At 43.1% G+C, this 11,498-nt stretch overlaps 1 protein-coding gene across 4 annotated transcripts; it reads left to right on the top strand.

Annotated features, from left to right (window-relative positions):
- Window positions 1-339: 339 nt before the first annotated feature.
- On the top strand, window positions 340-11,066 carry marchf7 (membrane-associated ring finger (C3HC4) 7). Of its 4 annotated transcripts, none has more exons than XM_030414702.1 (12): window positions 340-355; window positions 1,234-1,439; window positions 3,722-3,914; window positions 5,279-5,425; window positions 5,583-5,754; window positions 7,029-7,226; window positions 7,336-8,506; window positions 9,158-9,327; window positions 9,431-9,534; window positions 9,821-9,925; window positions 10,174-10,222; window positions 10,362-11,066. In XM_030414702.1, exons 3-12 carry the CDS (start codon window positions 3,732-3,734, stop codon window positions 10,448-10,450), a joined length of 2,388 nt encoding a protein of 795 aa, XP_030270562.1. In that variant the 5' UTR covers window positions 340-355; window positions 1,234-1,439; window positions 3,722-3,731; the 3' UTR covers window positions 10,451-11,066. The 4 variants fall into 4 exon arrangements, with proteins under 4 accessions (XP_030270562.1, XP_030270563.1, XP_030270564.1 ...); XM_030414703.1 differs by lacking the exon at window positions 340-355 and adding an exon at window positions 3,245-3,274 and having other exon boundaries at window positions 1,192-1,439; XM_030414704.1 differs by lacking the exons at window positions 340-355; window positions 1,234-1,439 and adding an exon at window positions 1,464-1,831.
- The last annotated feature ends 432 nt before the right edge of the window (window positions 11,067-11,498 follow it).

The raw sequence follows: 11,498 nt of genomic DNA, 5'->3' as shown, positions 1-11,498 counted from the left end.
TTAGACTGCTCACAGTTTAGTTTTAATTTTCAAAGGATTTGAGATGTCCATCTCTGAGATTTCTGCCTCCACCCTAGAAATGGATGAAAGTTAATTTCGTGCGGCTCAAAACCTTAAAAAAAAAAAAAAAAAAAAAAAAAATGTACTCTGGATAATCCACAGACTTTAAGGCAAACCATTTTGATTAAAAACAAGATCTATGGAAGAAATAGTCGCGACAGCTCGTCTCTCTGCTTCACAGCCGTTGTCTGCGGGAGGAGCTGCTAAACCGTCAGAGGTGTTTTCTATTTTCACGACTCTCATAGGAAAACATTTGCTCAGTATTTGGCATTTGCCGAGCGCCGCTGAAAAGCGTGTAAGTAGCCGTAAGCAAGGTTTTTTGCTTATTAATTTTGACTTGTGTTTACAGTGTCTCCCTCGGGGCAGTAATTTTGAAAATGTCAGAATGTCACGATGCACACAAGACGCACCACATGCCCCAGTTTTGTCAAAATCCAGAGAGTGGTGTGTATGAGATATTGAACTTGAAAGACAGATACTCGTAATGCTGTTGTGTCTTTTTGACTCCCTCCTACAGATTGTGTAAATCTTCATAAACCCTACAGCTGTCGTTTTCATCCATACTAGTTTTAAAAAGTCAGTAAGATGTGTTCGCTCTGTGTGAGCACAGGGACTAAAAATGCTTTGAAGCAATTCAGTGGTGAGACTATTTCACAGCTGATCTGTGTGTGTTTAAATACTGAAACTTTGCCACTGAAACGGAAGTAACAAATGAAGTTCGAAGCACCATACATATCTGTCATATTTTGATTTAAAAAAGTACATTTTTGCACATACGTCACACAATTTGATGTGTAAAAGAAATGTCTTGCTCAGTATACAGACTTTAACAAAACACCATGAGGGGTCACTCAATTTCTTCTCCAAAAATATATAGTGCCCCTTTAACGCGTCACTGATTATAATCCAGTAATATAATATAAGTTGTATTATTCTGAAATCGGCCATTCTGTATAATAGGTACTTTTGTTACTTTAAGTACATTTTGATTCTAATGTACTTTTTGAATTTTTGAATGCTAGTAACGCAGTAGTTTTACACAGTGGCATTTTCAAGTAACAGATCTGACGTTCTTCTCTGATCCACACGGGGGCGCTGTTTGACTTTCCCTGTATATTTATCAGTCGTTGTGAGGTTCCAGGTTTAATTAAATCGGTGCCGTTAATGTGTCAGTTCTTCTCGAGGTGCACCGATGCAATATCTGAAAATCCACTCACAAAAACTTGGACGGACCATGTGTACAAGGGGAGCGAACCACCTGAAAGCAATCTTGTAAACCACTCCCTCCGGGTCACTACATCAGCTGACCTTGTGTGTCAACAGCAGTCAATACGGACGCCATCGTTCCTGTTGTGCCACTGAAGCAAGCCAGCTCAAAGGTGAGGGTGTGTGCTGATGGTGCGCCATGTTGTGAGTCATCTAGTGAACTGCCACTTGTCACTGAGAGCTTTTTGTCTCAAATGAGCGTCGGCTAATGTTTAAGCCAGCTCCGCTGGGCAGTTAACGCAACGTGCCAGGACTTCTTAACGCCATGCTAACCAGTTAGCTTGCAGCTAACGAGGTTGTCAACCGCAGTAGCTAACGGTCCCGTCGGAAAACATCATCTGAATTGCAGCATGTCTAAAAGAACACCGAGGAGACCGTTTATGTTTAATGACGGCTCCGTTCCAGATGCAAAACACGCTAAACGTGGTGTGCATGCTAGTGCCCAACAGCGAAGTTAGCGTTGTTTTGTTGCTAACGCCATCAGATACCTTGAGACAGAACAACAGTAAGGGGAAGTTTCGACATCAAACTTTAACGGAAATAACACTCGGGTGATTGTAAATCTAACGTTAGCTACATGTTGAAGTTTAAATGGCATCCAACGCTTGTCACTTAGCTAACGCTAGCTAGCTAGCTAGCTAACGTTCATAACCTTATTTGCGATTTAGCAGTGGAAAGGAGACAGCTCGTTAATTATCAATCAGCAAAGGGATCAGATGAAGGACGAGGCAAGCGTGTTGTTTCACCTTGAAAACATTACCACGTTTTTGTGTTTTTGTGTTTTTTTTTTTTTTGTGTGTGGTAAAAGTCATCAAACAAACTGTCTCTGCTTAGCTAAACGTGAGTGTTAATTAATAGTGATTGATTCATGGGCAGGTTAGCTACAGGGCTTGTGGTCAGCTGGTATTTCTTAAGGTAGTCAATGTAATAAACATACAGCTCTTCAGTAAATCAGTATGTTTAATTTAACTGGAAGGCTTTTTCATAGCACGTGTCCACTCAACTATAAGGTCATTAAGAAGGCTGTGGTTTGTAGTGCTGTTGAATTCTACTGCCCTCATCATTAACCTTACTAGTATGGACAAAACAATTAAACCACCGCAAACCACAGCCCAGCAGGTTGAACCAGCCCCTCTGGAACGACTGCAACATAAACTGGACATGACAAACTTTGACATGAAGGAAGGATTTTTGTTTATTAGACTGTTAGTTTCAGATCGGGAAATGAGTTTATATGTATATACTGGGAGACATGATGCCTGCAGCTTGACACATGGCATCCCACACATAAACCATTAGTTGCCTCCCATTTAACTGCGTAGTTGATTGTTTAGTAGTAAAGCATTTTTGTTTTTATAAATATCTTGTGTTCTGTTTAGTGGTAGACAGATTATCGGGGCCAATATTCAGTATTTTCCCTAATATTGTTATCGGTGAGATCCATCCTCACACAATGTCCCGCCCACAAATATCACGTCACAATGAATAGCCTGTAAACACTGAATAATAAGAACAGAAAAAGGAAATACTCAAAGTACAGAAGCATTTTACTTAAGGACAGTGCTTGAATAAATTGTACTTGGGTCCGATGGATCACTCTTTGTTTTAAATTTTGACACAAAGACTGAATTTTTTACTGCAAATTGAGAATTGGTTCCTAATATCGGTCTCCTCGATTTCTAATTATCTGTCTGAATCCTGAACAAGCCATATCTGTCAGCCCCTCGCTCTGTTGCAGGTGGTTTAACTGTTAAAACGTGTTGTGATGTGGTTTTAAATGTCCGTCTGACAGGCTGCTGCCTCCTGAGTTATCTTTTACCACAGGTGCTGTAGCTAAAGTCCATGGATCCATATCACTGTCAGGGAGTAACTCATACTCTACTATCCTCTGTCTGAAACTCTCGAATCTTCCTTTTAGGTTGGCCTTCAGCTCATACATCAATGGCACGTAAGAGAAGATTACAGTTTCCTTGAATCTGTAGTGTGTGTTGGATTTAGTAATGCAGTTTGATAATACATGAGCTCACAGTTGTGACTGTTGTACAGCACCTTGTTTGCTTGGACTCGCAACTCAGAGTGCTGCTGCTCATTTGAAGTGTCATATTCATGTGACAGAGTTCAGAGTCCCCAAGATAGGCATCGTGACTCTGATACTGAGTCCGGAGAGCAGCGTGGTGGCAGGTTTTGATGTTTACAGACACACTGTCACGTGTCCTGCATCAACATCTCAGATACACTGGCCCAACCAAGCCTCATTACTTGCTGTGCTCACCGGTTGTGGACAGTGTGTACTGCATTGATGCAGTTGTGAGCAACATCTTCCTGCTTCCTGTCAGCACATCTCAACCACCGTGCTTTAATATCTTTTGGATTTGTCATCCTCCTATCACCACAGGCAATCCGCCATGGACTCCAGGTCTCGCAGACTTCCTTTTTGTCTGCCCAGCTCGAGGTCATCCTACACATCCAGTCCAGCGGTCTCCTCCTCGTCTCTGGGCTCCAGCAGGTTGTACAGTAGGGAGACATCGCTGAATAATGACCGCTTCCCGAGGGCATCTTCAGCTTACAAGGCAGATTTGGAACAACAGGTAGGTTGACGGCACAGCTCTCTCCGGCCCAGCAAAGGCCAGGAACCATGCATCGTCATTTAATACAAGGTGCACTGTCCTCTCTGTAAATTTGTCTACAGCATATCTTATTCAACTGGACTGCATCCCTTCCTTGGTTTGTTGCATCAGTGTTGTCGTCCTGTTTATGTTGCTCCACTAAACATGCTTGATATTTAAGCAGTCATGGATGGACACTAATTTTATCTAATGCAGCCTGGTATACAAAAGTCATGCAGGGTCACTCTGTCAGGTGGATTAGTGTTTGCTTTAAGTTTGATAAAACAGTCCAGAGCAACGTAAGCAACAGCTGCGCTCGCTTGGTGCACATCACCCGACTGTATCCGTGCTGCTATGACTTATCTGCCTTTCCAGTGTATCCCAGAGAGGGAGCATGCGAGTGAGCTCTTTTCTTACAGCTTCCCTCAGGAGCACGGTACAGTAGCTCACTACATTTATCAGTGGTGCAACAGCAGACACTTTGGAGGTCTTTTTATAGGGCAGCCTAGATTCCTTGGCACACGTTGTGCGTATTTTAGTCCTGCTGCTCGTCAAAGCCCGTCTCGAAAGATAGTGTTACTGTTGGCCTGGCTGGGCCCTTTCTAGGCGTTTCTTTCCAGAAGAGTCTTGAGCTAGGTGCAAAGACCCAACATGCTGCTCAAACATGGCGATTTAATTTATTATGGGGTGAGGGAGCAATTTAAGTTGTCCTAAGTAGGAGTTTAAAGACAAATCTCTATTGGTTTATTGATGTAATTTATTTATAATGTCAGTGTACCAGATTATATCAGATCATCTGCGGGTTCTTGACAGGCCCGAACACAGAAGCAGCACGGTAACAAACAGTACAGTTTGATTTCGGCATCAGCTACATGAACACGTGTTGTTTACAAGATAAAGGAAATCTGTGAGCATAAATGTTTTTGTTAGTGAGTTTCCCACAGTTGCGGTCCATTAAAGGAATCCTGGGTGGTTTTCTTGTAAGCAAACTTATGTTTATATTCACTTTTTCTCACCAGAACCCATTAACTCCTCATAAAACACTTCCAAAGCCGGTCTGTTGAACCTGTTGCGTACGTTCCATGTTGATATTAGCTGGCAGTTTTCTTCTTCCCTACTCTTTTCTATGTGTTTTTCTAGGTTTCTTACAGCCATCATCACACCATATGCATGTGCTTATGCTAGTAGAGCTAACAAAATGGGGGACCACTCTTCAAAGAATTGCTCCATAGCACCACTAGTGATGGGGGGGGGAAAAAACAGGAGGAGTAACTAGTCTTTGTATGCCACGTTTGCCCGGACATAAGTCTTAACTAACTCTGTTTTACCTTCTCCCTCTCCTGAAGAACGCTCGTCTCCTGAGGTCATCCAGAGACTACTGCAGCTCTGACAGTCACTCCACCAGCTGGAAGTTGCCCTCTTCTCTGACATCCTCCAGCAGATCTTATGACCGCCCGTGGGCTGAATCCTCTCTCAGCAGCAGGAGCAAACTGGTACTGGAGCTGTACTGTCATTTGTTTATAAAATAAAAAAAAATAGTCTGGTAAAATGTACTGTCTAAAACATTCTAGAGTAAAAGTTAGAGGAATATTTCCGAATGATATCATTGAAATGTATTTTTTTTTTGTATGTCTGCCTTCATTTCCCCAGACTGATTCTGAGGGGAGGTTGGGGATGCGCTCAGTTCTGTTGAACGCCACTGATGATGGCGATTCTAAAAGGGCCAAACTGTCATACAGCAACAGAGGACTATACTCAAGAACGCCCAGCACCTCAGTTACAGGATCCACCTATTCCAGTAATGGGCTTAGCAGTGGCAGAGGTACAAAATATCATATGACTTGTGGAGGTCATGAGAAGGATCACTTCCCCAGTTTTGGAACCTGTGTCTTGCCTTGTGCTGTTGTTGATGTAAAGATCTGACATGTTTTTACCAGAGCGCACCCCAACCGCCTGGCTTGAGCTGCACATTGCATTTCCACATTTTGGTCAATGAGTGGAGGGCGTCTGTAAAATCAGACGGCCGCTCCTTTTTAACGTTTTGTGGGCTCATTAGCAGTAGAAGCTATGGAAATACCACAAGATTAAATTACACCGAGTGGTAAGAATCATTCACAATCAGTCAGTCCACAGTAGATACTGGGCATTTTGAAGCATGTCAATGAGTCTGATTTGACTTCATTACAGGGGGTAACGGCAGCGAAACAGCATTGCAGTGTGGGTGGTTAACATTAGGTTACGTCAGTGAAAGTCACCATACATCAATAACGCAAAATATGATAAGGAGTGTTGCATTTGGTCAAAATTGACTACATGTTAAAAGTAAATTATAATGAACTATATCTGAATAGTTCTTTTAAGGAAACCTGGCTCTGAACTTAAGTGATAGACTGCTGGTGATAATTATGAATCAATTAAAAAATGTATTAACCCTAACAATCAAAGATGGGCACACATGCATAACGTGTCTTGTTCTCTGTTTGAATAAAGCTTTATCATCTGAAGTATGTCATGTTAACATTGAAAAAATAATTATAAAAACTGGAGTGTACAAACTTAAAAATGACGTCCTAATCAGATGTCAGGACCATCCCATCACCTCTCTGTCACACAGGTTATAGCTAAGCTAACGAAAGCCTCGTCATTTGATTCAGTTGGCTTCATAAACGTCACACCTGGCATTGAGTGTGTGTAAATAAGTAGTCTCTTCTGCTTTTGTGTGGTGCAACCGGTTTTGATTCAGCGATGCGTGAATCTTTTCTTGGAAACCCAGATGGGCTCAGTTCAGACTTGCAACCGGCTCTAGATGTTTATTGTGCTACAACTTGGGCCTCTGTCAGCTGTGGATTTAGATGCAATTCATCATGATCTCAACCAGACATGGATACTTACTGCTAAAAGGTCAGGGCATAAAATAGATCATTAATGAATAAACTGAAAAATCTACATTTTTGTTTGCTTAGATTTGAAAATGTAAAATGGCTCATAATGTGCGTAATTGAGATGTCGAGTCAGATCATTTCCTTCAATATTAAAGTGATTTGGAAAGGGATCCCAACAAACCTCAAAACCGTTTGTCTTCTCTTGTCCAAACAGGTACAGGTGAAAAACAAAATGACACGTATGATTCATCGTGGAGCTCGCGCCGTTTACTCTCACGGTCGTCGTCGTCGTCGTCGTCACCCTCCACAAAGCCGCTGTCAACCAGGAGAGAGCTGGAGACGAAAGCCGAGCCAAGTCTCTCAGGTTTGGGGGAAGGAAGGATGAGGACTCCTGGATTGGGTTCCTCATTGTGTAGGCATACTTTATGAAATAAAACGCACACAGACAGTACACAGTCTGCTTACAGTATCGCATATATGTTTAATCCAATATAATACAAACTGCTCTTCTCTCAATTCAGATCAGACAGACAGGGTGACCTCCACATATGCACAGGGAGCTCGGCCTAAAGAGACTGCCTACTCTCCCTCCTTCTCCTCCTCTTACGCCTCCACTGCCAGAGAAAGCTCCCTCAACCGCCACCTCTCATCTTCCACCTCCCACCGGTCTCCTCCTCTGGCGCGTGACTTCAGCACCAGAACGGCGTCGCGTTTCTTGAACGGCTCATCCAGCCTCCACTCATCTCAGGAACAATCCAGAAACCCTGAATCATCCTCAAATATCAGCTCCTCCTACTCCTCCCGCACTCCCTGGTCTACAACTCCTCAGGCCGTATCAGAGTCCATGCTCCCTACCAGGCTGATCCCTGAAGGTGGAGAGCCAGAAGGCCGTCGCTCCACTCGTCACTTCCTGTCCCGTCTCTTTTCACGGCGCTCCAGCCAGGACTCCTCTAGTGGATCTTCCAGCGTTCGCTCCCTTGATGATGACAGCCCGTCGACTGGTGGGGAGTCTGTGGACAGCGACGAGTGTGCCAGGATGCCGAGCGTGGAGCCCGGCACCGGAGGGTCCGAGGCGACCTTGGGTAGCCTGAGGAATCGTAGAGCGGACCTCGCCCCTATCAGGGAAAACAACAACGATGGCTACCGTAGTGGCCCGGCTCAGTCCAGACCATCACTGTGGAGAGAGCCTGGCGTTGGCACCACTAATAACACGAGCACTGCAGGTGGAAGCAGCTCCTCCTGGCTCTCCTCCTCCCTCCGTGGCCGCTGCCCTCCCCTCCTCTCTCGCCTCAGAAGACACGTGAGAGACGAGAGCGCACACTCAGCCGCAAGCTTAGAAGAAGGCTACAGTCGCCCGCAGCATTTACTGAGAAGGTGGGACAACCTAGAGCGTACAGCTTCACAGGACGAGGACGATGACGAGGAGGGCGAAGAGGACGACGAGGAGAAAGAGGAAGGAGCAGTGGGTGCAGAGGCCTTTGGCGCAGGTCATCCCTGCAGACTCGAGGATGAAGCATTACCTGAACTGGAAGATACCTTGGTTGGGTTTTCGCCGCGCCGCAGAGTTGGAGGGTATGAAAACATCTCCGTTTCTCGGGGTCCATTGAGCGGTGTCGAGAGCCAGCTGGATGAACAGAAGGAGAAGCCCGTTTCCAGTAGGGATCAAGAGAAGCTGCGCGAGATCAAGGAGAGGTAATGGGTTTTCATCTCCCACATTATATGCATTTTTTATTATTATTATTATTATTATTATTGCATCATTCAGCTTACTTTATCACAAACTGCTAGTTCTGGATCTGTGGCAATGTTTAGATGGTGTTTTTTTATTTAATTTAATTTTTTTATCATCTATTGTTGAAATTGAACTTCTATTATCACTTATTATGAATCATAATTACACAAGCATCAGTTTTTATCAGGCTTTTTTACAACAAATGTACTGCACCCAGGTTTCTCAACTATCATCTTACATTAAAGTTGCAGGTTGGTCTTAAAATATACATGACTGTTTTGCCTCTGACATACAGCGTCAGCTGACTTTGTTGAGCACAGTGATGTGTGAAAAGCAGCTCATGTAAAACCTGACTGACAAACTACTGGACGTCAAATCTGATCAGTTCTTCAGATGACGAGTCTAAATTCTTTGGTTAGACAAAACGCAGAATGGCACAAAAGCACTGAACCTTCAAACAGTTGATCAACTTTATAGTCTGTGTATTTCCTTCTCTCTAAGGCTGAAAACTTTTACATAGAATATAATTTAACCACTGAAGTTTTTATGTATGAAATGGGAGATGTAAGAACTGAGTGTTAAAACGAAATGCTCCTCCTGTCCTGCTTCAGACTGCTGCTGGAGGATTCTGACGAGGAAGAAGGCGACCTGTGCAGAATCTGCCAGATGGGAGAGGAATCTGCATCCAACCCCCTGATTCAGCCGTGCCGCTGCACAGGCAGTCTGCAGTACGTCCACCAGGACTGCATCAAGAGGTGGCTTCGCTCCAAAATCGGCTCAGGTGAATATAAACCTCCTCCTTGGCTTCAGCTTTCACCAAAACTACATCTTTTCAAACAAGTCGTGTGGTTTTTTTGTTTTTTTTTTCCTCCCCCTTCTTTTAGGCACAAATCTCGAGGGCATCACAACATGTGAACTCTGCAAAGAGAAGCTGCGTTTGAACATTGATAACTTTGACATTCAGGAGTTGTACAGGACACACGTGCAGGTGCGTCACCACTTTATCAATATTCAGATCTCCAGCCAGTTAAACATCTATGGTTCATCACCCAAACACTAAATGAGCAAATGTCTTTTGAATCGCGGTGCGCTTTCCTCTAAAATAGTTCCAGAGACTTTTACAATCTGTCAAGCAGCATTGAAACTATTCTGGAGGCTCTTCTTGGTTTCCTGACGTGCTTTTTGTTGGCTTGTCTTTGTATTTTGTCAACCATACTGTGTGCGTGCTCTTGATAAAAACAGTTGGGTTAAAGATCTTTATTTTTGCCTCACAGTCAGAATATGATGAGTTCATCAGCAGCGGTCTCTATCTGGTGGTGCTGCTGCATTTCTGTGAGCAGAGGTTCTCGGATGTTCTGGGAGCGGTCGATGCAGCTGGGGTGAGAACACAAACGTGCACACATTCAGACACACACTAGATTTACCCACAGTGCTATTTCTGTGTGACGATTGATCACGCTCTTAACACTGGCTGACTTATATTTTTATTTCTAGTCGGTGTGTAACCCGTGTTTGCACACATTGAACGACAAAAGGCTCCAAGTCAATGCTGATTTACACAATTTGAAAATGTTGACTTGTAGAATAGAAATCTTAAAAAGAGAAACTTCTTCCCTTTCTCACCCAGTTGTTCAACCTGGTGAGAATTCTTCACGAACACATGGACAATCTTGAAAGTACGTTGCTCACTCCGTCTCTCCAATGCTTGTGTATTTATTGACAGGCCATCATGTTTCTGTAGATCACTCACTTGGTGTATAATCTTGCCATTAATAACGTGGCCACAGAATTTGACTTCGTGTCTCTGGATTGCAGTTCCCCACGGCGACATTGACGAGGAGATCCGAGACAACAGACCGTCAATTGAGTTTTCCGACTTGGACGACGATCTTGAGGAGTACTGATCATGTGAAAGTGGTGGAACGAGGGTTAAAGGAAGAAGTGGGTCAGAGTTGCAGGGCTACTCCATGCCATATGGTAGCTCACCCAGTTTTAGCACATGCTTAAACATTGTATTCATCTAAAATGCAACGGCAGTGAGAAACGCCGAGTGCACAGAACGCGTCTCGCCTTTGTCGCAGGTGGCTTTTGAAGTTATGCAAACTTGAAATGAGCTAGTGCGTAAACTATTTTGGTTGACACCACCGTATTTCTGTTTCTGAGAGTGCACTTTATTCAAGTATAATAAAGATGAAAATGCAAGTCTTTTTAACTGTTATACCACAAGTGCTTTAAAACGAAATGGCAGAAATTGAGAAAGCATAGAAGGGCAACAGTGACTGATGTGTTGATTTGTACTTAAGTTGTGAAGGTAAAGATGACACTTTTCAGAGAGGATGTAAAAAGTGGTGGTTATTCCTTTTCGTTGTCGGTTTTCCTCTGAGAATGTTTAAACAAAAACAAGATCTTACCCCATCGTTGATTTTCTTCCTCTTAGTTTTCAGTGTTTGCTTTTATGTATGTACAAATCTAGTTTCATGCTTTTTGTTTTGGGAATAAAGATTGAATATGCTAACTGTCTTTTCTGCTCAGTCTTTTTTTACTATCATACTTTATCGTTTTAAATGTATCTGTTGGCGCTGCTGCAGGCACATTACAGCTGACAAGCATCCTTACATGTCACCAAGGTACAATTTTTAGGTGAAAAACTGAAAATCTGAGAGACTGATAGCTTCTGTGGTGATTGGGCTGATTTACAGCTCGAAGCTAAACATTAAATAAGTTTTTTCTCTTGAAACTAATTGAGTGGACTCTGATAAAAAAAAAACCTCAAATGACATCCTCCTCAGTTTTTATGCAGATTTTTAGTCAGTTGTCAGTAATTAGTGACAGAATGTAACCACATACATCTACTCAAGTACTGTACTGAAGTCCAATTGTGAGGGATCTGCAGTTTGATTATTTGAATTTTCTGCTACTTTATACTTTCAAGACAAATACTGTACGTCACTC

Source organism: Sparus aurata, chromosome 4 (assembly GCF_900880675.1).
Source record: "Sparus aurata chromosome 4, fSpaAur1.1, whole genome shotgun sequence".
Taxonomy (NCBI): domain Eukaryota; kingdom Metazoa; phylum Chordata; class Actinopteri; order Spariformes; family Sparidae; genus Sparus; species Sparus aurata.
This window is presented reverse-complemented; position numbering and strand designations above follow the sequence as displayed.

Excerpts from the sequence above, each read along its gene's own strand:
- marchf7 (XM_030414702.1), top strand. The coding sequence starts at position 3,732 with ATGGACTCCAGGTCTCGCAGACTTCCTTTTTGTCTGCCCAGCTCGAGG. Across the intron at positions 5,426-5,582 it reads TCAGCAGCAGGAGCAAACTG|ACTGATTCTGAGGGGAGGTT; the intron begins GTACTGGAGCTG and ends TCATTTCCCCAG. Across the intron at positions 7,227-7,335 it reads TGGATTGGGTTCCTCATTGT|ATCAGACAGACAGGGTGACC; the intron begins GTAGGCATACTT and ends CTCTCAATTCAG.